This window comes from Oncorhynchus gorbuscha, linkage group LG02 (assembly GCF_021184085.1).
Source record: "Oncorhynchus gorbuscha isolate QuinsamMale2020 ecotype Even-year linkage group LG02, OgorEven_v1.0, whole genome shotgun sequence".
In the NCBI taxonomy this organism is placed as follows: Eukaryota; Metazoa; Chordata; class Actinopteri; order Salmoniformes; family Salmonidae; genus Oncorhynchus; species Oncorhynchus gorbuscha.
In genome coordinates, this window is record NC_060174.1 from 12,763,220 (window position 1) to 12,784,726 (window position 21,507).

Sequence of the window (21,507 nt, forward strand, 5' to 3'; positions counted from 1 at the left end):
GGAGAGCCCTGATTAAAAGGGTAGGGGCCATTTCTGGACAGGGCCATAAACCCAACCAAAATGTCTACATCAACCAGCACATCCCAATCACAGGTCATATAGCATAGAGATAAGTGCTGCAGTTCCACAGGTCAACAAAATACATCGGTCCTCTCATACATCTGCAGTGTACAGATTACACAGGCCCCGTGCACACTCAAGTCCTACAACTGATGTATAACGCATTTGGCACAATGGTTGTGATGCAACGCAAAAAAAATCTCAACAACGCTGTGTGATTATTTTTGTAGACGGCACAATTACTGTGTAAACATTATTGTGCAGACAAAGGCCGTACTTCAATACGTAGAGTGCTGTTGACATTATGCCTTCTAAAGGCAATGTTCCCAACGTTTGCTGAGATCGCATTAACAGTACACGTTGCAATGTCGGCACAATCGGGAATTACTGTTAAAATGTCAACGCACTTTGACGAGGACAAGATTGAATCCCGGTCAAACTACATTGTCTCAAGAAATAAGTGTTTACAGGGCCATCGTCATGTTACATGTATCAATATCACTTATAATAATGAATATTACACAGATATTTAGTGTTTAGGATGTCTACATTTAGTCCCCCAGCTGCATAATTGGCATGTAAAATATACAGTCGCCCAAAAGCTGACGACATTATTGGTGAGTGTTATTGGTAGTGCTGAATAGAACCAAACCAACTGCCACAACACAAAGTGCCTTCAGTCACACACCTCATGTTATTCACACCATTATTATCATCAATGTAGTCGGTGCTGTTATCCGCAGTAAAATAAAAATGCTCTCACACACACACATACACTGTGCGTAGTGACATTTAATACTGTATGTAGCTCAAAGAGAGAAAATTAGTAATTGTGTGTAGCTTCCTGTCCTATGTTCCCTCACAGGTCACGCCAGCACAGCTCCCATAGTGTCACACTATGCCCTATTTAGTGCACTAATACCCATATGGACGAGTCAAAATTAGTACACTACATAGGGAATAGGGTAACATTTGGGATGCACACTTAGCGAATATGTTCTGAGAATATTGACTGTCCCTGACTAATTCATATGACGCTGGGATAGATCCATCCAAGTCTGTGTACAAAGCTACTACTGGCTAACCAAAATGTATGGCAAAAATTACAACTTTTTTCCATTTTTTTACAATTCACTCCCCGAACATTCAAAACAACATACACACACAAATATATACATATTACACACACACACACTGATCAGAAAGTACACAGCTTGAAATAATACTTTTTAAAATGTTCATGTTTTGAAAATAACTTTTTAGTTATCAGATTTGATAGCTCTCATTTTTAGAAGTATGGAAATCAGAACAGTTCTTTTTTTTACCATTCATCAAGCCCCAAACCTCCAGCGTACTCATAACATCACTGATGTATGGCAGTATGGTTAAATAACTGTACATTTGGGTATAGCAAAATCAAACATTTGGTATCATCTTCACCATCACTCCACCCCTATCCGATGGTCAGTGCAAGCATCAACGTTATTGCATCCAACATCTCTGTTAGTGTAGTAACATAACAGTTAGAGGGAGGTGAGCAGGAGGGTGAGACCGGGCAGGAAGCTCATGTGTCAAACTTATCCCACTGAGGTTTTCCCTCCTCCCTCCCACTGAGGTTTTCCCTCCTCCCTCCCACTGAGGTTTTCCCTCCTCCCTCCCACTGAGGTTTTCCCTCCTCCCTTGGACCTGACTGACAAATTAAGGTCATTGATTAGTTAGTACCTCCCCTCAGCTGGTCTGAATTGAGAAGAAAAGAAGAAAAAAAAACACCAGCAGACAGACGGCCCTCCATGGAATGAGTTTGACACCCCTGATCTAGCTGGATGGAGGCCGGTTGAGACAGGGGGGGGGTCACTTCACTTCCCATGGCCAATGATGTCCTCATACTGAGGAGGAGGCTCTGTCTCTATGTGCACATCTGCGTGGCCGACCGCCTCGTCGTAAGACGGGGGCGGGTCTCCTCTGCCTCCCCTCGCCGGCGTGACCTCCGAGCCCGGGTCGGCGGGGCTACTGTTGACGCTGAGCTCCGAGTGATCGTGGAGGTCCCGCCCCCACCGGTCCATGGAGACTAACGATAGGGTGGGGTCCCGGTGGGAGTGGCCCAGGGCGGGGTTGCGTTCCGAGCGCTTGCGGGAGTGGCAGCGCCACACAGTGATGGCCACGCCGGAGATCAGGAGCACCAGGAGCAAGGGGAGGATCAGGTAGAGGGAGTGGACTCTGCCCTCCAACTGCTGCCCGCCACTGCTCTCCCGCACATACTCCTCCCAGAACCGTTGCTGTAGCCAATCAGAGAGATACACCGTCAGAATTATCCGCTTAGAATAAACACAGGGGGCATTGAGTTATATGTTGAAGAATATAACAAAGAAATGAACGTAACAGATAATCAAGATTTCACTGTAATATGGAATGTTAAAGAAATGCCATTTCCATCTGCAATGTTCTGAATGTCAAGCTCCAGAAAACACACACACACAGCTGTCCGTATGTACTACATCCCTCTGCGTGACTGACTGTGCCTTCCCACCCCTGACAATAGTTCTTGTAATGATCCTCTCCCTACTGAGCAGCTCGCTCTCTTTCTCAGGGAGTCAGCTGCTCTTCTTGCTGACCATCATCCCTTCCTGAAAAACAGGAACATTCCACTGGCCAGCACACTGGAGTAGGACTACAAGTGTTTTTGTTAGAGTGAGAATGTGTGTCTCTCTCAATACGGGAGCAAAGGCAGCAACAAAGAGCACTGTGTGTGTTGCATAGGGGTTGGGGTCAATTCCATTTCAATTTAGAAAGTCAACAAGGTAGTCAAACATTCAAATTGTCCTTAATGCTTATCATTTACTTCCTGAATTGAAATTGACCCCAACCTTGGTTGCGTGCGTCTCACTCACAGTTTTGTCATCGTTCTCAAAGGCCTCCCTGGCTTCCTCGTAGGTGCAGATCTCCTCTCTGCACTCTCTCTGGATGTTGCCCTGACGGATCTCCTCTAACAGGTAGCCGTTGTCCCTGCGCAAACGCCTCAGCACTGTGTTGGCGAGGTCCGACGGCAAGAACACTGTCAGAGAGAGATGAAGGGAGACCAGAGAGGCAGAGAGAAGCAGGAATAGAGAGAGCGAGAGCGAGGGACAGGAAGAGAGCGCGAGAGAGGGGGACAGGAAGAGAGAGGGGCACAGGAAGAGAGAGGGGGACAGGAAGAGAGAGTGAGAGAGGGGGACAGGATGAGAGAGCGAGAGAGGGGGACAGGAAGAGAGAGCGAGAGAGGGGGACAGGAAGAGAGAGCGAGAGAGGGGGACAGGAAGAGAGAGCGAGAGATGGGGACAGGAAGAGAGAGCGAGAGAGGGGGACAGGAAGAGAGAGCGAGAGATGGGGACAGGAAGAGAGAGCGAGAGAGGGGCAGGAAGAGAGAGCGAGAGAGGGACAGGAAGAGAGACGGCCCGTTGTGATACAGTCTGGAGTCGAACCAGGGTGTCTGTAGTGACATCTCGAGTACTGACATAGTGTCTTAGAACACCTTGCCACTCGGGATAGAGAGGCAAAGAGAAAAAGAGGCAGAGGTTGATACAAAGAAAGTAGAAAAAGAAGGAAATGCCTACTAACTACATTTCTGTATAAAACAAAAGCTTCTTTGATTAGAAAGGCCAACCATGACCAGCATAAGGGAAACTAGCTCTTGGAATCAAGACAGGCGTACAGAGCAGCCCTCTGTTAAGCTGATCTGGGATCAGACCAGAGGCTGTGGACAGGAACCATATTGTGTTTATACGCCCCAGGAATGCCTGATTAGACTCACTTAAGGGAGAGTCGGCTAACATTTGTATTTCCTGGGTAAACCATGTTTTGGAGTTTAAACAAGGCCCTTCCCCACTTACCACTCCCCATGACTCCTTCTGGTCTGTTTGGGATGGGTGACAGTGTCTGTTGATAGAAAAACATTCACCAAATACAGTTACCAACTTTAATGAGCAGAAACAGGTCAACAGCGGAGTCATACAACAGTTGGTTCAGATATTTACAGAACTCTACATATCCAAACTAGAAAGTAGGCCATCATTTCCACTGGGTGTTTAGGCCACTTTTCCCATAGAGCGTCAATGTCCACTATTATTCCCATTTAAGTCCTGCCCTGACAACCGCCCAACGGAAATGGCCGTCACAAGCAGTGTGCTGTGAATTTCAGACATCCGTGGCTAAAAACCGAATGACCCGAAGCTAACCAGGGTGACAGGAATGTTACTGCCATGACGGAAAGAGCCTAAAAGACCAACACAAATGTAATAAACACAGCGCCGTACGCGCCAACTCTGACGGTCTCCTGGAAAGCGGCACCGGATGTAAAATTCTTCAACCTTTATTTTAGAACAATTAAAACAAGTTATATTGACTGCGATATCAGATACATGTAATCATTGGCGATATTATTATTATTATTATTATAGCTGCCTATGTGTGTCATGGACATCTGAGATTGACGCGTGTCTTGCTAACGGTTAGCTTGCTGACAAGCGGATGATTTGTATCAAATAATTTCCTGACTGATTTTCTACATTGTAACAAGCGACTCCTATCATTCCAATCAAGAAATATTTCCACGAGCCGCTTCAAGAACACACGAAATATTCAAGGCATTTATTTGTCAAATGAATATGTTAAAGAATGTAACTTTATTTACCTATTTTCCTTTAGGAATGCGCTCTATACTCCAGTATTGCCTCGAGGACCATTATATATTGCTACGCACGCGCAAAAGTCTGTTCAGAAGCTTTTTTCTTTCTCCAGTTTAAAGGGACAGTCAACAGGAATATTTAGCCACCAAGACCTCGCATCATACCAAGCGACTGACATCAAATCCCTTCTATGTGCTATTTCTACACAATCATTATTAGTTTTACATTACGAATTACTATAAAACTGGGAGTGAGTGTGCAGCAAGAATGAAATCATTCGTAAACTACTCTCGGTAAACTACTCTCAGTGCACAAATAGGCCTACTGGAGCATTGTAGACCACCTTGTGCTATGCACCAGGAAATGTTGCATGTCAAACTTGATTTATGGGGTTCCCATGGTCTTGCGAGCATTGACTCCTGAGTCAATAGCAGTCAGTGCATGGAGTTTGGTCTTTAGGTTCCAATGTAATTACTGCAGTCTGCACTAGCATTTTAGAAACAAAATGTGTGCTGCACTGTGCACTGAAATGACAAATCAACTAAATGATCTCTTGAATAACATTATAAAAAGATAAACTATACCGTACAGTGCTAATTGTTGGTCTCAGTAGCATCAGACTATCAAGGCAGGTAGCATTGTGGTTAAGAGCGTTGGACGAGTAACCTAAAGGTTGCCAGATCGAATTCCCAAGAGGACAAGGTAAGTATCTGAACAAGGCAGTTAACCCACTGTTCTTAGGCCGTCATTTAAAATAAAATAAAAATTCTTAACTAACTTGCCTAGTAAAATAAAACATTGTAATCAGGATTCTCACGGGGGAATAGCAAGGTAATAAGTGGATCATCACACATGAACCCCTTAATCCTAAAAAAACATTTTTCCTTGTGGGGACCAGTCCTCACTTTTCCTTGTTTTACTATCCTTGTGAGGACTTCAGTAACCAACAAGGATAGTAAAACCAAACACACACACACACACACACACAGGCATTAATTCAAGCAAGAACAGTTGTTGAAATGACAGTGATTCAACCATATTTTCCCCAGTGGGATGCATGATACATACCATATCTAACCATGTGGGGCATCTCCCGTCTGCACCCCTGGTGCAATTCGAATGCCTTGGGGTATTGTTTTAAGGTAAACAAAAGGTTCCAACCAAAACAACAGAGGTGGAAGGTCGACCCGACGACAAGGTGGAAGGTCGAGTAAACAAAATAGGCCGAGTAAACAAAATATCCGGTTGATAAAGACATGACACAATCTATATTTAGGTTAGTTACAGTTACAGTAAACCAACACAGTAAACAAAAGGCAAATGGAGATCCAAATAACCTCAACAAAGTCTACAACCTACAGTCTACTACAGTGAGATACAACCTACAGTCTACTACAGTGAGATACAGTCTACTACAGTGAGATACAACCTACAGTCTACTACAGTGAGATACAGTCTACTACAGTGAGATACAACCTACAGTCTACTACAGTGAGATACAGCCTACAGTCTACTACAATGAGATACAGTCTACAGTCTACTACAGTGAGATACAACCTACAGTCTACTACAGTGAGATACAGCCTACAGTCTACTACAATGAGATACAGTCTACAGTCTACTACAGTGAGATACAGTCTACAGTCTACTACAGTGAGATACAGTCTACAACCTACAGCCTACTACAGCGAGATACAGTCTACTACAGTGAGATACAGTCTACTACAGTGAGATACAGTCTACAGTCTACTACAGTGAGATACAGTCTACAGTCTACTACAGTGAGATACAGTCTACTACAGTGAGATACAGTCTACAGTCTACTACAGTGAGATACAGTCTACAGCAGTGGTTCTTAACCCTGTTGGAGGTACTGAACCCCACCAGTTTCATATGCGCATTCACCGAACCCTTCTTAATTGGAAAAATAAAATGATTTTTTCAAATTCAAAACATAGGTATATATTTTACTGGTGCACAAAATGAACCGTGCATCAACATCACTGTGTTCAAAGAACAAAATCATCAAAACATGATTTTCACACAAAAACAAAAACATAATAATGAATATTTATTGCAAATCAGTGTGATTTCTGCTGTTGCCTTTCAGAGACCAGTTCAGAAATGTGCGGCTTCACCTTGGCAAGTGCCACTCTCATGTCATTTTCGCAAAACAAAGTTTGTTACTTTTCTTCTGCCTTTTCTTCTGCCAGTATTGGAGGCAAGGTTTTTGTTGCCAACGCATGCCTGTGCAGAATACAATGCGTAACAATGTGTGGTGCATCGGCTTTCACTGGCGCACCAAAACCAGACTTTCTTCCCAGCATGACTGGAGCTCCGTCCAAACAAACTGCAGAAACCATATCCCACGAAAGATTGTTGTCTTTGGAGAAGTCATCCACAAGTTTCTTCACATCGGCTGCCTTAGTTGTTGTTGTAAGACGCTTACAAAATAAAAAATCTTCCTTTATCACGTCGTCTTTCACATAGCGCACGAATACAGCAAACTGGCTTAGATTGGAAACGTCTGTGGTCTCGTCGAGTTGAAGGCTGAATTTTGCCAGGCTTGAAATCAGATCTGCAATTACTTGAGCCAAGATCTCTTTGATCATGTCCTCTATTCTGTCGCTGATGGTGTCATTTGAAAGAGGAATTTGGGATAACTTAACTTCAGCCTCTTTTCCCAGCATGATATTCACCATCTTCAACACAGCTGGTTTTATGAGTGTTTCACCAATGGTGCGTGGTTTGCCCTGCTTTGCGATCAGGTAAGCAACTTCGTGTGATGCTGTGAGGATCAGTTTGTTGATAGGTACAAAGCCGAGAACAGGCAGAGTAGCCTTTTCTTCGAATCTGGCTCTCTTCACCTTGAATTCAGCGAGCGTAGTGTTCTTGTATTTCCATCTCCACGCAGCTTAAGGAAGTGTTCTCTTAGTTTTGTCGGTGCTTGATAGAATTGCTCAACTTGGCATTGCAAATCATGCAGTTAGGACGCTGACTCCCATCACGTTCCGTTATACATGTGAATCCATATTGTACATATTCGTCCGACCACTTTCTTTTTTTGCTCCACATAGTAGGTATGAAGGGATTAAAATATTAAGAAAGAAATTACAAGACGTACCATTACGACAGTCACAAGTCGACTACTTAGCGCACCAAATTCCCTGCAGCACAGATAGGCCAAGCGATGTAGCGTGATCACCTGCAGCCAATGATGGCCAAGCGGGGCATGTCATCACCAATCATATGAGTCCGATGTGTGTCTTGACCTCCGCCGAACCCCTGCGACTGACTCACCGAACCCCTGGGGTTCGATCGAACCCAGGTTAAGAACCACTGGTCTACAGTCTACTACAGTGAGATACAGTCTACAGTCTACTACAGTGAGATGCAGCCTACAGTCTACTACAGTGAGATGCAGTCTACAGTCTACTACAGTGAGATTCAGTCTACAGTCTACTACAGTGAGATACAGTCTACAGTCTACTACAGTGAGATACAGTCTACAGTCTACTACAGTGAGATACAGTCTACAGTCTACTACAGTGAGATACAGTCTACAGTCTACTACAGTGAGATACAGTCTACAGTCTACTACAGTGAGATACAGTCTACAGTCTACTACAGTGAGATACAGTCTACAACCTACAGCCTACTACAGCGAGATACAGTCTACTACAGTGAGATACAGTCTACTACAGTGAGATACAGTCTACAGTCTACTACAGTGAGATACAGTCTACAGTCTACTACAGTGAGATACAGTCTACTACAGTGAGATACAGTCTACAGTCTACTACAGTGAGATGCAGCCTACAGTCTACTACAGTGAGATGCAGTCTACAGTCTACTACAGTGAGATTCAGTCTACAGTCTACTACAGTGAGATACAGTCTACAGTCTACTACAGTGAGATACAGTCTACAGTCTACTACAGTGAGATACAGTCTACAGTCTACTACAGTGAGATACAGTCTACAGTCTACAACCTACAGTCTACTACAGTGAGATACAGTCTACAGTCTACAGCCTACTACAGTGAGATACAGCCTACAGCCTACTACAGTGAGATACAGCCTACAGCCTACTACAGTGAGATACAGTCTACAGTCTACTACAGTGAGATACAGTCTACAGTCTACTACAGTGAGATACAGTCTACAGCATACAGTCTACTACAGTGAGATAGTCTACAGCCTACAGTCTACTACAGTGAGATACAGTCTACAGTCTACTACAGTGAGATACAGCCTATAGTCTACTACAGTGAGATACAGCCTACAGCCTACTACAGTGAGATACAGTCTACAGTCTACTACAGTGAGATACAGTCTACAGTCTACTACAGTGAGATACAGTCTACAGTCTACTACAGTGAGATACAGTCTACAGTCTACAACCTACAGTCTACTACAGTGAGATACAGTCTACAGCCTACAGTCTACTACAGTGAGATACAGTCTACAGCCTACAGTCTACTACAGTGAGATACAGTCTACAGCCTACAGTCTACTACAGTGAGATACAGTCTACAACCTACTACAGTGAGATACAGCCTACTACAGTGAGATACAGTCTACTACAGTGAGATACTGTCTACTACAGTGAGATACAGTCTACTACAGTGAGATACAGTCTACAGCCCACAGTCTACTACAGTGAGATACAGTCTACAGCCTACTACAGTGAGATACAGTCTACAGCCTACTACAGTGAGATACAGTCTACAGCCTACAGTCTACTACAGTGAGATACAGTCTACAGTCTACAGCCTACTACAGTGAGATACAGTCTACAGTCTACAGTCTACTACAGTGAGATACAGTCTACAGTCTACAGTCTACTACAGTGAGATACAGTCTACAGTCTACTACAGTGAGATACAGTCTACAGTCTACAGCCTACTACAGTGAGATACAGTCTACAGCCTACTACAGTGAGATACAGTCTACAGTCTACTACAGTGAGATACAGTCTACAGTCTACTACAGTGAGATACAGTCTACAGTCTACAGTCTACTACAGTGAGATATAGTCTACAGTCTACTACAGTGAGATACAGTCTACAGTCTACTACAGTGAGATACAGTCTACAGTCTACAGCCTACTACAGTGAGATACAGTCTACAGCCTACTACAGTGAGATACAGTCTACAGTCTACTACAGTGAGATACAGTCTACAGTCTACAGTCTACTACAGTGAGATACAGTCTACAGTCTACTACAGTGAGATAGTCTACAGTCTACAGTCTACTACAGTGAGATACAGTCTACAGTCTACAGTCTACTACAGTGAGATACAGTCTACAGTCTACTACAGTGAGATACAGTCTACAGTCTACTACAGTGAGATACAGCCTACAGTCTACAGTCTACTACAGTGAGATACAGTCTACAGTCTACTACAGTGAGATACAGTCTACAGTCTACAGCCTACTACAGTGAGATACAGTCTACAACCTACTACAGTGAGATACAGCCTACTACAGTGAGATACAGTCTACTACAGTGAGATACAGTCTACAGTCTACTACAGTGAGATACAGTCTACAGTCTACTACAGTGAGATACAGTCTAGAGTCTACAGCCTACTACAGTGAGATACAGTCTACAGCCTACAGTCTACTACAGTGATTACAGTCTACAGTCTACTACAGTGAGATACAGTCTACAGTCTACAGTCTACTACAGTGAGATACAGTCTACAGTCTACTACAGTGAGATACAGTCTACAGCCTACAGTCTACTACAGTGAGATACAGTCTACAGTCTACTACAGTGAGATACAGCCTACAGTCTACTACAGTGAGATACAGCCTACAGCCTACTACAGTGAGATACAGTCTACAGTCTACTACAGTGAGATACAGTCTACAGTCTACTACAGTGAGATACAGTCTACAGTCTACTACAGTGAGATACAGTCTACAGTCTACAACCTACAGTCTACTACAGTGAGATACAGTCTACAGCCTACAGTCTACTACAGTGAGATACAGTCTACAGCCTACAGTCTACTACAGTGAGATACAGTCTACAGCCTACAGTCTACTACAGTGAGATACAGTCTACAACCTACTACAGTGAGATACAGCCTACTACAGTGAGATACAGTCTACTACAGTGAGATACTGTCTACTACAGTGAGATACAGTCTACTACAGTGAGATACAGTCTACAGCCTACAGTCTACTACAGTGAGATACAGTCTACAGCCTACTACAGTGAGATACAGTCTACAGCCTACTACAGTGAGATACAGTCTACAGCCTACAGTCTACTACAGTGAGATACAGTCTACAGTCTACAGCCTACTACAGTGAGATACAGTCTACAGTCTACAGTCTACTACAGTGAGATACAGTCTACAGTCTACAGTCTACTACAGTGAGATACAGTCTACAGTCTACTACAGTGAGATACAGTCTACAGCCTACTACAGTGAGATACAGTCTACAGTCTACTACAGTGAGATACAGTCTACAGTCTACAGTCTACTACAGTGAGATACAGTCTACAGTCTACTACAGTGAGATAGTCTACAGTCTACAGTCTACTACAGTGAGATACAGTCTACAGTCTACAGCCTACTACAGTGAGATACAGTCTACAACCTACTACAGTGAGATACAGCCTACTACAGTGAGATACAGTCTACTACAGTGAGATACTGTCTACTACAGTGAGATACAGTCTACAGTCTACTACAGTGAGATACAGTCTACAGTCTACTACAGTGAGATACAGTCTACAGTCTACAGCCTACTACAGTGAGATACAGTCTACAGCCTACAGTCTACTACAGTGAGATACAGTCTACAGTCTACTACAGTGAGATACAGTCAGTGAGATACAGTCTACAGTCTACTACAGTGAGATACAGTCTACAGTCTACAGTCTACTACAGTGAGATACAGTCTACAGTCTACAGCCTACTACAGTGAGATACAGTCTACAGCCTACAGTCTACTACAGTGAGACACAGTCTACAGCCTACAGTCTACTACAGTGAGATACAGTCTACAGTCTACTACAGTGAGATACAGTCTACAGTCTACTACAGTGAGATACAGTCTGCAGCCTACAGCCTACTACAGTGAGATACAGTCTACAGTCTACTACAGTGAGATACAGTCTACAGTCTACTACAGTGAGATACAGTCTACAGTCTACAACCTACAGTCAACTACAGTGAGATACAGTCTACAGCCTACAGTCTACTACAGTGAGATACAGTCTACAGCCTACTACAGTGAGATACAGTCTACAGCCTACAGTCTACTACAGTGAGATACAGCCTACTACAGTGAGATGCAGCCTTCAGCCTACTGCAGTGAGATGTAGCCTTAAACCTACAGCGAGATGCACTCTACAGCCTACCACAGTGTGATGCAGACTACAGCCTACTACACTGAGATGCTGCCGTCAGCCTACTACAGTGAGATGCAGCCTACAGCCTACTACAGTGAGATGTAGCCTACAGCCTGCCACCGTGAGATGCAGCCTACAGCCTGCCACCGTGAGATGCAGTCTACAGCCTACTACAGTGAGATGCAGCCTACAGCCTACCACTGTGAGATGCAGCCTACAGCCTACTACAGTGAGATGCAGCCTACAGCCTACTACAATGAGATGCAGCCTACAGCCTACCACAGTGAGATGCATTCTACAGCCTACTAAAGTGAGATGAAGCCTACAGCCTACAGCCTCCTACAGTGAGATGCAGCCTACAGCCTACCACAGTGAGATGCAGCCTACAACCTACAGTGAGATGCAGGCTACAGCCTACAGCCTACTACAGTGAGATGCACCCTACGGCCTAATACAATGAGATGCAGCCTAGAGCCTACTACAGTGAGATGCAGCCTACAGCCTAATACAGTGAAATGCAGCCTACAGCCTACTACAGTGAGACGCAGCCGTCAGTCTACTACAGTGAGATGCAGCCTACAGCCTACTGCAGTGAGATGCAGCCTACAACCTACAGCGAGATGCACTCTACAGCCTACCACCGTGAGATGCAGCCACAGCCTGCCACCGTGAGATGCAGTCTACAACCTACAGTCTACTACAGTGAGATGCAGTCTACAGCCTACAGCCTACTACAGTGAGATACAGCCTACAGTCTACTACAGTGAGATACAGTCTACAGTCTACAACCTACTACAGTGAGATACAGCCTACAGCCTACTACAGTGAGATACAGCCTACAGCCTACTACAGTGAGATACAGTCTACAACCTACAGTCTACTACAGTGAGATGCAGTCTACAGCCTACAGCCTACTACAGTGGGATACAGCTTACAGCCTACTACAGTGAGATACAGTCTACAGCCTACTACAGTGAGATACAGTCTACAGCCTACAGTCTACTACAGTGAGATGCAGTCTACAGCCTACAGCCTACTACAGTGAGATCCAGCCTACAGGCTACTACAGTGAGATACAGTCTACAGCCTACAGTCTACTACAGTGAGATGCAGTCTACAGCCTACAGCCTACTACAGTGAGATACAGCCTACAGCCTACTACAGTGAGATGCAGTCTACTACAGTGAGATACAGTCTACTACAGTGAGATACAGTCTACTACAGTGAGATACAGCCTACTACAGTGAGAAACAGCCTACTACAGTGAGATACAGCCTACTACAGTGAGATGCAGTCTACTACAGTGAGATACAGTCTACTACAGTGAGATACAGCCTACTACAGTGAGATACAGCCTACTACAGTGAGAAACAGCCTACTACAGTGAGATACAGTCTACTATAGTGAGATACAGTCTACTACAGTGAGATACAGCCTACTACAGTGAGATACAGTCTACTACAGTGAGATACAGTCTACAGCCTACAGTCTATTACAGTGAGATGCAGTCTACAGTCTACTACAGTGAGATACAGTCTACAGTCTACAGTGAGATACAGTCTACAGCCTACAGTCTACTACATTGAGATACAGTCTACAGCCTACTCCAGTGAGATACAGTCTACAGCCTACTACAGTGAGATACAGTCTACAGTCTACTACAGTGAGATACAGTCTACAGCCTACTACAGTGAGATGCAGTCTACAGTCTACAGCCTACTACAGTGAGATACAGTCTACAGTCTACAGCCTACTACAGTGAGATACAGCCTACAGTCTACTACAGTGAGATACAGTCTACAGTCTACAACCTACTACAGTGAGATACAGCCTACAGCCTACTACAGTGAGATACAGTCTACAGCCTACAGTCTACTACAGTGAGATACAGCCTACTACAGTGAGATGCAGCCTTCAGCCTACTGCAGTGAGATGTAGCCTTAAACCTACAGCGAGATGCACTCTACAGCCTACCACAGTGTGATGCAGACTACAGCCTACTACACTGAGATGCAGCCTACAGCCTACTACAGTGAGATGTAGCCTACAGCCTGCCACCGTGAGATGCAGCCTACAGCCTGCCACCGTGAGATGCAGTCTACAGCCTACTACAGTGAGATGCAGCCTACAGCCTACCACTGTGAGATGCAGCCTACAGCCTACTACAGTGAGATGCAGCCTACAGCCTACTACAATGAGATGCAGCCTACAGCCTACCACAGTGAGATGCATTCTACAGCCTACTAAAGTGAGATGAAGCCTACAGCCTACAGCCTCCTACAGTGAGATGCAGCCTACAGCCTACCACAGTGAGATGCAGCCTACAACCTACAGTGAGATGCAGGCTACAGCCTACAGCCTACTACAGTGAGATGCACCCTACGGCCTAATACAATGAGATGCAGCCTAGAGCCTACTACAGTGAGATGCAGCCTACAGCCTACTACAGTGAGACGCAGCCGTCAGTCTACTACAGTGAGATGCAGCCTACAGCCTACTGCAGTGAGATGCAGCCTACAACCTACAGCGAGATGCACTCTACAGCCTACCACCGTGAGATGCAGCCACAGCCTGCCACCGTGAGATGCAGTCTACAACCTACAGTCTACTACAGTGAGATGCAGTCTACAGCCTACAGTCTACTACAGTGAGATACAGTCTACAGTCTACAACCTACTACAGTGAGATACAGCCTACAGCCTACTACAGTGAGATACAGCCTACAGCCTACTACAGTGAGATACAGTCTACAACCTACAGTCTACTACAGTGAGATGCAGTCTACAGCCTACAGCCTACTACAGTGGGATACAGCTTACAGCCTACTACAGTGAGATACAGTCTACAGCCTACTACAGTGAGATGCAGTCTACAGCCTACAGCCTACTACAGTGAGATCCAGCCTACAGCCTACTACAGTGAGATACAGTCTACAGCCTACAGTCTACTACAGTGAGATGCAGTCTACAGCCTACAGCCTACTACAGTGAGATACAGCCTACAGCCTACTACAGTGAGATGCAGTCTACTACAGTGAGATACAGTCTACTACAGTGAGATACAGTCTACTACAGTGAGATACAGCCTACTACAGTGAGAAACAGCCTACTACAGTGAGATACAGCCTACTACAGTGAGATGCAGTCTACTACAGTGAGATACAGTCTACTACAGTGAGATACAGTCTACTACAGTGAGATACAGCCTACTACAGTGAGAAACAGCCTACTACAGTGAGATACAGTCTACTATAGTGAGATACAGTCTACTACAGTGAAATACAGCCTACTACAGTGAGATACAGTCTACTACAGTGAGATACAGTCTACAGCCTACAGTCTATTACAGTGAGATGCAGTCTACAGTCTACTACAGTGAGATACAGTCTACAGTCTACAGTGAGATACAGTCTACAGCCTACAGTCTACTACATTGAGATACAGTCTACAGCCTACTACAGTGAGATACAGTCTACAGCCTACTACAGTGAGATACAGTCTACAGTCTACTACAGTGAGATACAGTCTACAGCCTACTACAGTGAGATGCAGTCTACAGTCTACAGCCTACTACAGTGAGATACAGTCTACAGTCTACAGCCTACTACAGTGAGATACAGCCTACAGTCTACTACAGTGAGATACAGTCTACAGTCTACAACCTACTACAGTGAGATACAGCCTACAGCCTACTACAGTGAGATACAGCCTACAGCCTACTACAGTGAGATACAGTCTACAACCTACAGTCTACTACAGTGAGATGCAGTCTACAGCCTATAGCCTACTACAGTGGGATACAGCTTACAGCCTACTACAGTGAGATACAGTCTACAGCCTACTACAGTGAGATACAGTCTACAGCCTACAGTCTACTACAGTGAGATGCAGTCTACAGCCTACAGCCTACTACAGTGAGATCCAGCCTACAGCCTACTACAGTGAGATACAGTCTACAGCCTACAGTCTACTACAGTGAGATGCAGTCTACAGCCTACAGCCTACTACAGTGAGATACAGCCTACAGCCTACTACAGTGAGATGCAGTCTACTACAGTGAGATACAGTCTACTACAGTGAGATACAGCCTACTACAGTGAGAAACAGCCTACTACAGTGAGATACAGTCTACTATAGTGAGATACAGTCTACTACAGTGAGATACAGCCTACTACAGTGAGATACAGTCTACTACAGTGAGATACAGTCTACAGCCTACAGTCTATTACAGTGAGATGCAGTCTACAGTCTACTACAGTGAGATACAGTCTACAGTCTACAGTGAGATACAGTCTACAGCCTACAGTCTACTACATTGAGATACAGTCTACAGCCTACTACAGTGAGATACAGTCTACAGCCTACTACAGTGAGATACAGTCTACAGTCTACTACAGTGAGATACAGTCTACAGCCTACTACAGTGAGATACAGTCTACAGTCTACTACAGTGAGATACAGTCTACAGCCTACTACAGTGAGATACAGTCTACAGTCTACTACAGTGAGATACAGTCTACAGCCTACTACAGTGAGATACAGTCTACAGTCTACTACAGTGAGATACAGTCTACACCCTACAGTCTACTACAGTGAGATACAGCCTACAGCCTACTACAGTGAGATACAGTCTACAGTCTACTACAGTGAGATGCAGTCTACAGTCTACAGCCTACTACAGTGAGATACAGTCTACAGTCTACAGCCTACTACAGTGAGATACAGTCTACTGTCTACTACAGTGAGATACAGTCTACTGTCTACTACAGTGAGATACAGTCTACAGCCTACAGTCTACTACAGGGAGATGCAGTCTACAGCCTACTACAGTGAGATACAGTCTACAATCTACTACAGTGAGATACAGTCTACAGCCTACAGTCTACTACAGTGAGATACAGTCTACAGTCTACTACAGTGAGATACAGTCTACAGTCTACTACAGTGAGATACAGTCTACAGTCTACAGCCTACAGCCTACTACAGTGAGATACAGTCTACAGTCTACTACAGTGAGATACAGTCTACAGTCTACTACAGTGAGATACAGTCTACAGTCTACTACAGTGAGATAGTCTACAGCCTACAGTCTACTACAATAAGATACAGTCTACAGCCTACAGTCTACTACAGTGAGATACAGCCTACAGCCTACTACAGTGAGACGCAGCCGTCAGTCTACTACAGTGAGATGCAGTCTACAACCTACAGCGAGATGCAGCCTACAGCCTACCACTGTGAGATGCAGCCTACAGCCTACTACAGTGAGATGCAGCCTACAGCCTACTACAGTGAGATGCAGCCTACAGCCTACCACAGTGAGATGCATTCTACAGCCTACTAAAGTGAGATGCAGCCTACAGCCTACAGCCTCCTACAGTGAGATGCAGCCTACAGCCTACCACAGTGAGATGCAGCCTACAACCTACAGTGAGATGCAGGCTACAGCCTACAGCCTACTACACTGAGATGCAGCCGTCAGCCTACTACAGTGAGATGCACCCTACGGCCTAATACAATGAGATGCAGCCTAGAGCCTACTACAGTGAGATGCAGCCTACAGCCTATTACAGTGAAATGCAGCCTACAGCCTACTACAGTGAGACGCAGCCGTCAGTCTACTACAGTGAGATGCAGCCTACAGCCTACTGCAGTGAGATGCAGCCTACAACCTACAGCGAGATGCACTCTACAGCCTACCACAGTGAGATGCAGACTACAGCCTACTACACTGAGATGCAGCCGTCAGCCTACTACAGTGAGATGCAGCCGTCAGCCTACTACAGTGAGATGCAGCCTACAGCCTACTACAGTGAGATGCAGCCTACAGCCTACCACCGTGAGATGCAGCCACAGCCTGCCACCGCGAGATGCAGCCTACAGCCTACCACCGTGAGATGCAGCCTACAGCCTACCACCGTGAGATGCAGCCTACAGCCTACTACAGTGAGATGCAGCCTACAGCCTACTACAATGAGATGCAGCCTACAGCCTACCACAGTGAGATGCAGTCTACAGCCTACTAAAGTGAGATGCAGCCTACTAAAGTGAGATGCAGCCTACAGCCTACCACAGTGAGATGCAGTCTACAGCCTACTAAAGTGAGATACAGCCGTCTATCTGAATAAATAGGCCTATACATGACAGCTTCAAACATGATTAATCATGTCGCTCGCTCATGAGTTCAGCTACGCGTTGTGATACAGAACACGCCTGTGAATCAAATTAGACCCACGTAATCAATTAAGCAATGCCAGCCTAGCCTAAACACTTATCCAATATTTAGAGACTCATAAAACAATAGGTTACCAAGACAACCATAATAGACTGTAGCCTATCTATCTCTATGATGAAACTTACCAATATGTAGCTATTCCCAGGGGTGTCATTTGGGCTCTTGCATTGGAATTATATTGAATTCTGTTTATATCACGCTATACCACAATAAACATAAAGGTTTTGAACAAGAATTGACAGGTTCAATGGCACGAAATCTCGCTGCGCTCTATCAGCCCCATAGACAGCGCCCTACATAATAAAGCAAGATTGACAGAAACCAACCAGCTAGATTGTTTCAATCGTACATTTTCAAACGAGTTGCAGCTTCCTTGATGCTCTGTGGAACTTTCTGAATAATCGATCATTCCTCTCCCCCCGAAATCTTCTTGTAATATCCCCCTCAAATGCCAGTTGAGCTTTTCTCTGGTGTAGCATGCTTCTTCTGTGTTGACTGAACACGCATGTAGCTGTGGACACCCCAAGTCAGTCCATGTTTCAGTGCAGTAAGTACGGTCGGCATAGCGGAGAGAGGCCCAGAGAATTGTTGCAGAATATCAAGTGGGGTCCATTTGTCCTCATTGAAGACAGAGTGGGTGAATTCAGTCTGCAAAAACTCAGCTTCCACCGAATCTGTTTTGCTTAGATTCAGCAGTGGTTTCAACTTTTTCACATCTAGAAAGTCATGGCTCTCTAGGTCAAGGGCACAAAAGGCCTCTACCAGTTGGCCGTTGAATTCGATGAATCGTTCTGACATTTCACCAATGACAGCATCCAACATGCTGAATCAATCAATCAAAAACAGCAGTTCAGGGACAAGTTGAAACTGGAGCAGCAGCACAACCAGGTGGACTGGGGACAGCCAGAAGTCATCATGCCAGGTAGTCCTGAGGCATATTCCTAGGGCTGTGCACCATGGTGGCCGTAAACTTAAAGCCAGGGTCCGTCACCGCCTTCTGCAGCCATGTAATCTCCAGTCTTACTTCTGTGTTGCAGGAACATTTTTTATTTTTTATATGTTTTATTTCACCTTTATTTAACCAGGTAGGCAAGTTGAGAACAAGTTCTCATTTACAATTGCGACCTGGCCAAGATAAAGCAAAGCAGTTCGACACATACAACATTTATGGTGGTCCTTCTGTAGCTCAGTTGGTAGAGTTCTCTCACGCGCCTCCGCTCCTCCGTTCTCTCCACTGGCTTCCAGTTGAAGTCGCATCCGCTACAAGACCATGGTGCTTGCATGGCTCTTGTAACGCCATGTCTGGCAGTCAGTGTGGTGGGTTCGATTCCCGTTCCATGGACCACCCATCCCAGAGCGCCAAGAACGTGAGAATGTATGCACACATGACCCTGTCACACAGGAAAGTCCTAATCCAGGCACTTGTCATCTCCCGTCTGGATTATAAAAGCGTGCCTGTGCCATTAAACCCCTTCAACTCATAAATGGTGTTCACCTTATTATTTACATTTACATTTAAGTTCCATTTAGGGCACTGGTTCATCCACGCCTCCCTACCACTTATCCAGTCAAAAGCAATGGTGGAACAAACTCCCTAGTCAAAACCTTCCGGAGACACCTGAAACCCCACCTCTTTAAGGAATACCTAGGATAGGTTAAGTAATCCCTCTCACCCCACCCCTAAGTTTTAGATGCACTATTGTTAAGTGACTGTCCCACTGGATGTCATTTCACCAATTTGTAAGTCGCTCTGGATAAGAGCGTCTGTAAAACTTAAATGTAATGTAAATGTATGCACACATGACAGTCGAAACAAGCATATTATTTACATTTCATTTAAGTTATTTATACCAGATGTGAGCAAATGAGGTGAAACAAGATAAAGGAGGTGAGATAAAGGTAAAAAAAAAAGGCCATGGTGGCGAAGTAAATACAATATAGCAAGTAAAACACTGGAATGGTAGATTTGCAGTGGAAGAATGTGCAAAGTAGAAATAAAAATAATGGGGTGCAAAGGAGCAAAATAAATAAAATAAATAAATAAAATAAATACAGTAGGGAAAGAGGTAGTTGTTTGGGCTAAATTATAGGTGGGCTATGTACAGGTTCAGTAATCTGTGAGATACTCTGACAGCTGGTACTTAAAGCTAGTGGGGTAGATGTGTTTCCAGTTTCAGAGATTTTTGTAATTCCTTCCAGTCATTGGCAGCAGAGAACTGGAAGGAGAGGCGGCCAAAGACAGAATTGGTTTTGGGGGTGACCAGAGAGATATACCTGCTGGAGCGCATGGTGACCAGCAAGCTGAGATAAGGGGGACTTTAACTAGCAGGGTCTTGTAGATGACATGGAGCCAGTGGGTTTGGCGACGAGTATGAAGCGAGGGCCAGCCAACGAGAGCGTACAGGTCGCAATGGTGGGTAGTATATGGGGCTTTGGTGACAAAACGGATGGCTCTGTGATAGACTGCATCCAATATGTTGAGTAGGGTATTGGAGGCTATTTTGTAAATGACATCGCCAGAGTCGAGGATTGGTAGGATGGTCAGTTTTACAAGGGTATGTTTGGCAGCATGAGTGAAGGATGCTTTGTTGCGAAATAGGAAGCCAATTCTAGATTTAACTTTGGATTGGAGATGTTTGATTTGGGTCTGGAGAGTTTACAGTCTAACCAGACACCTAGATATTTGTAGTTGTCCACGTATTCTAAGTCAGAGCCGTCCAGAGTAGTGATGTTGGACAGGCGGGCAGGTGCAGGCAGCGATCGGTTGAAGAGCATGCATTTAGTTTTACTTGTATTTAAGAGCAATTGGAGGCCACGGAAGGAGAGTTGTATGGCATTGAAGCTTGCCTGGAGGGTTGTTAACACAGTGTCCAAAGAATGGCCAGAAGTATACCGAATGGTGTCATCTGCATAGAGGTGGATCAGAGACTCACCAGCAGCAAGAGCGACATCATTGATGTATACAGAGAAGAGAGTCGGTCCAGGAATTGAACTCTGTGGCACCCGCATAGAGACTGCCAGAGGTCCGGACAGCAGACCCTCCGATTTGACACACTGAACTCTATCAGATAATTAGTTGGTGAACCAGGCGAGGCAATCATCTGAGATGAGCATGTGGTGATTGACAGTGTCAAAAGCCTTGGCCAGATCAATGAATATGGCTGCACAGTAATGTTT

General features: G+C 44.8%; 1 protein-coding gene across 2 annotated transcripts; it reads right to left on the bottom strand.

Moving 5' to 3' along the window:
- Positions 1–834: 834 nt before the first annotated feature.
- Positions 835–5,021, bottom strand: LOC123997243 (transmembrane gamma-carboxyglutamic acid protein 1-like). 2 transcript variants are annotated; one of them, XM_046301406.1, is made up of 4 exons: positions 4,727–5,021; positions 3,927–3,972; positions 2,949–3,112; positions 835–2,336 (listed from the first exon to the last, which is right to left on the bottom strand). In XM_046301406.1, the coding sequence occupies exons 2-4, from the start codon at positions 3,934–3,936 to the stop codon at positions 1,917–1,919; spliced, it is 594 nt and encodes a 197-aa protein (XP_046157362.1). In that variant the 5' UTR covers positions 3,937–3,972; positions 4,727–5,021; the 3' UTR covers positions 835–1,916. The 2 variants fall into 2 exon arrangements, with proteins under 2 accessions (XP_046157362.1, XP_046157370.1); XM_046301414.1 differs by lacking the exon at positions 4,727–5,021 and adding an exon at positions 4,071–4,158.
- Between the last annotated feature and the right edge of the window lie 16,486 nt (positions 5,022–21,507).

Excerpts from the sequence above, each read along its gene's own strand:
- LOC123997243 (XM_046301406.1), bottom strand. Across the intron at positions 2,337-2,948 it reads TTGAGAACGATGACAAAACT|CAACGGTTCTGGGAGGAGTA; the intron begins GTGAGTGAGACG and ends GATTGGCTACAG.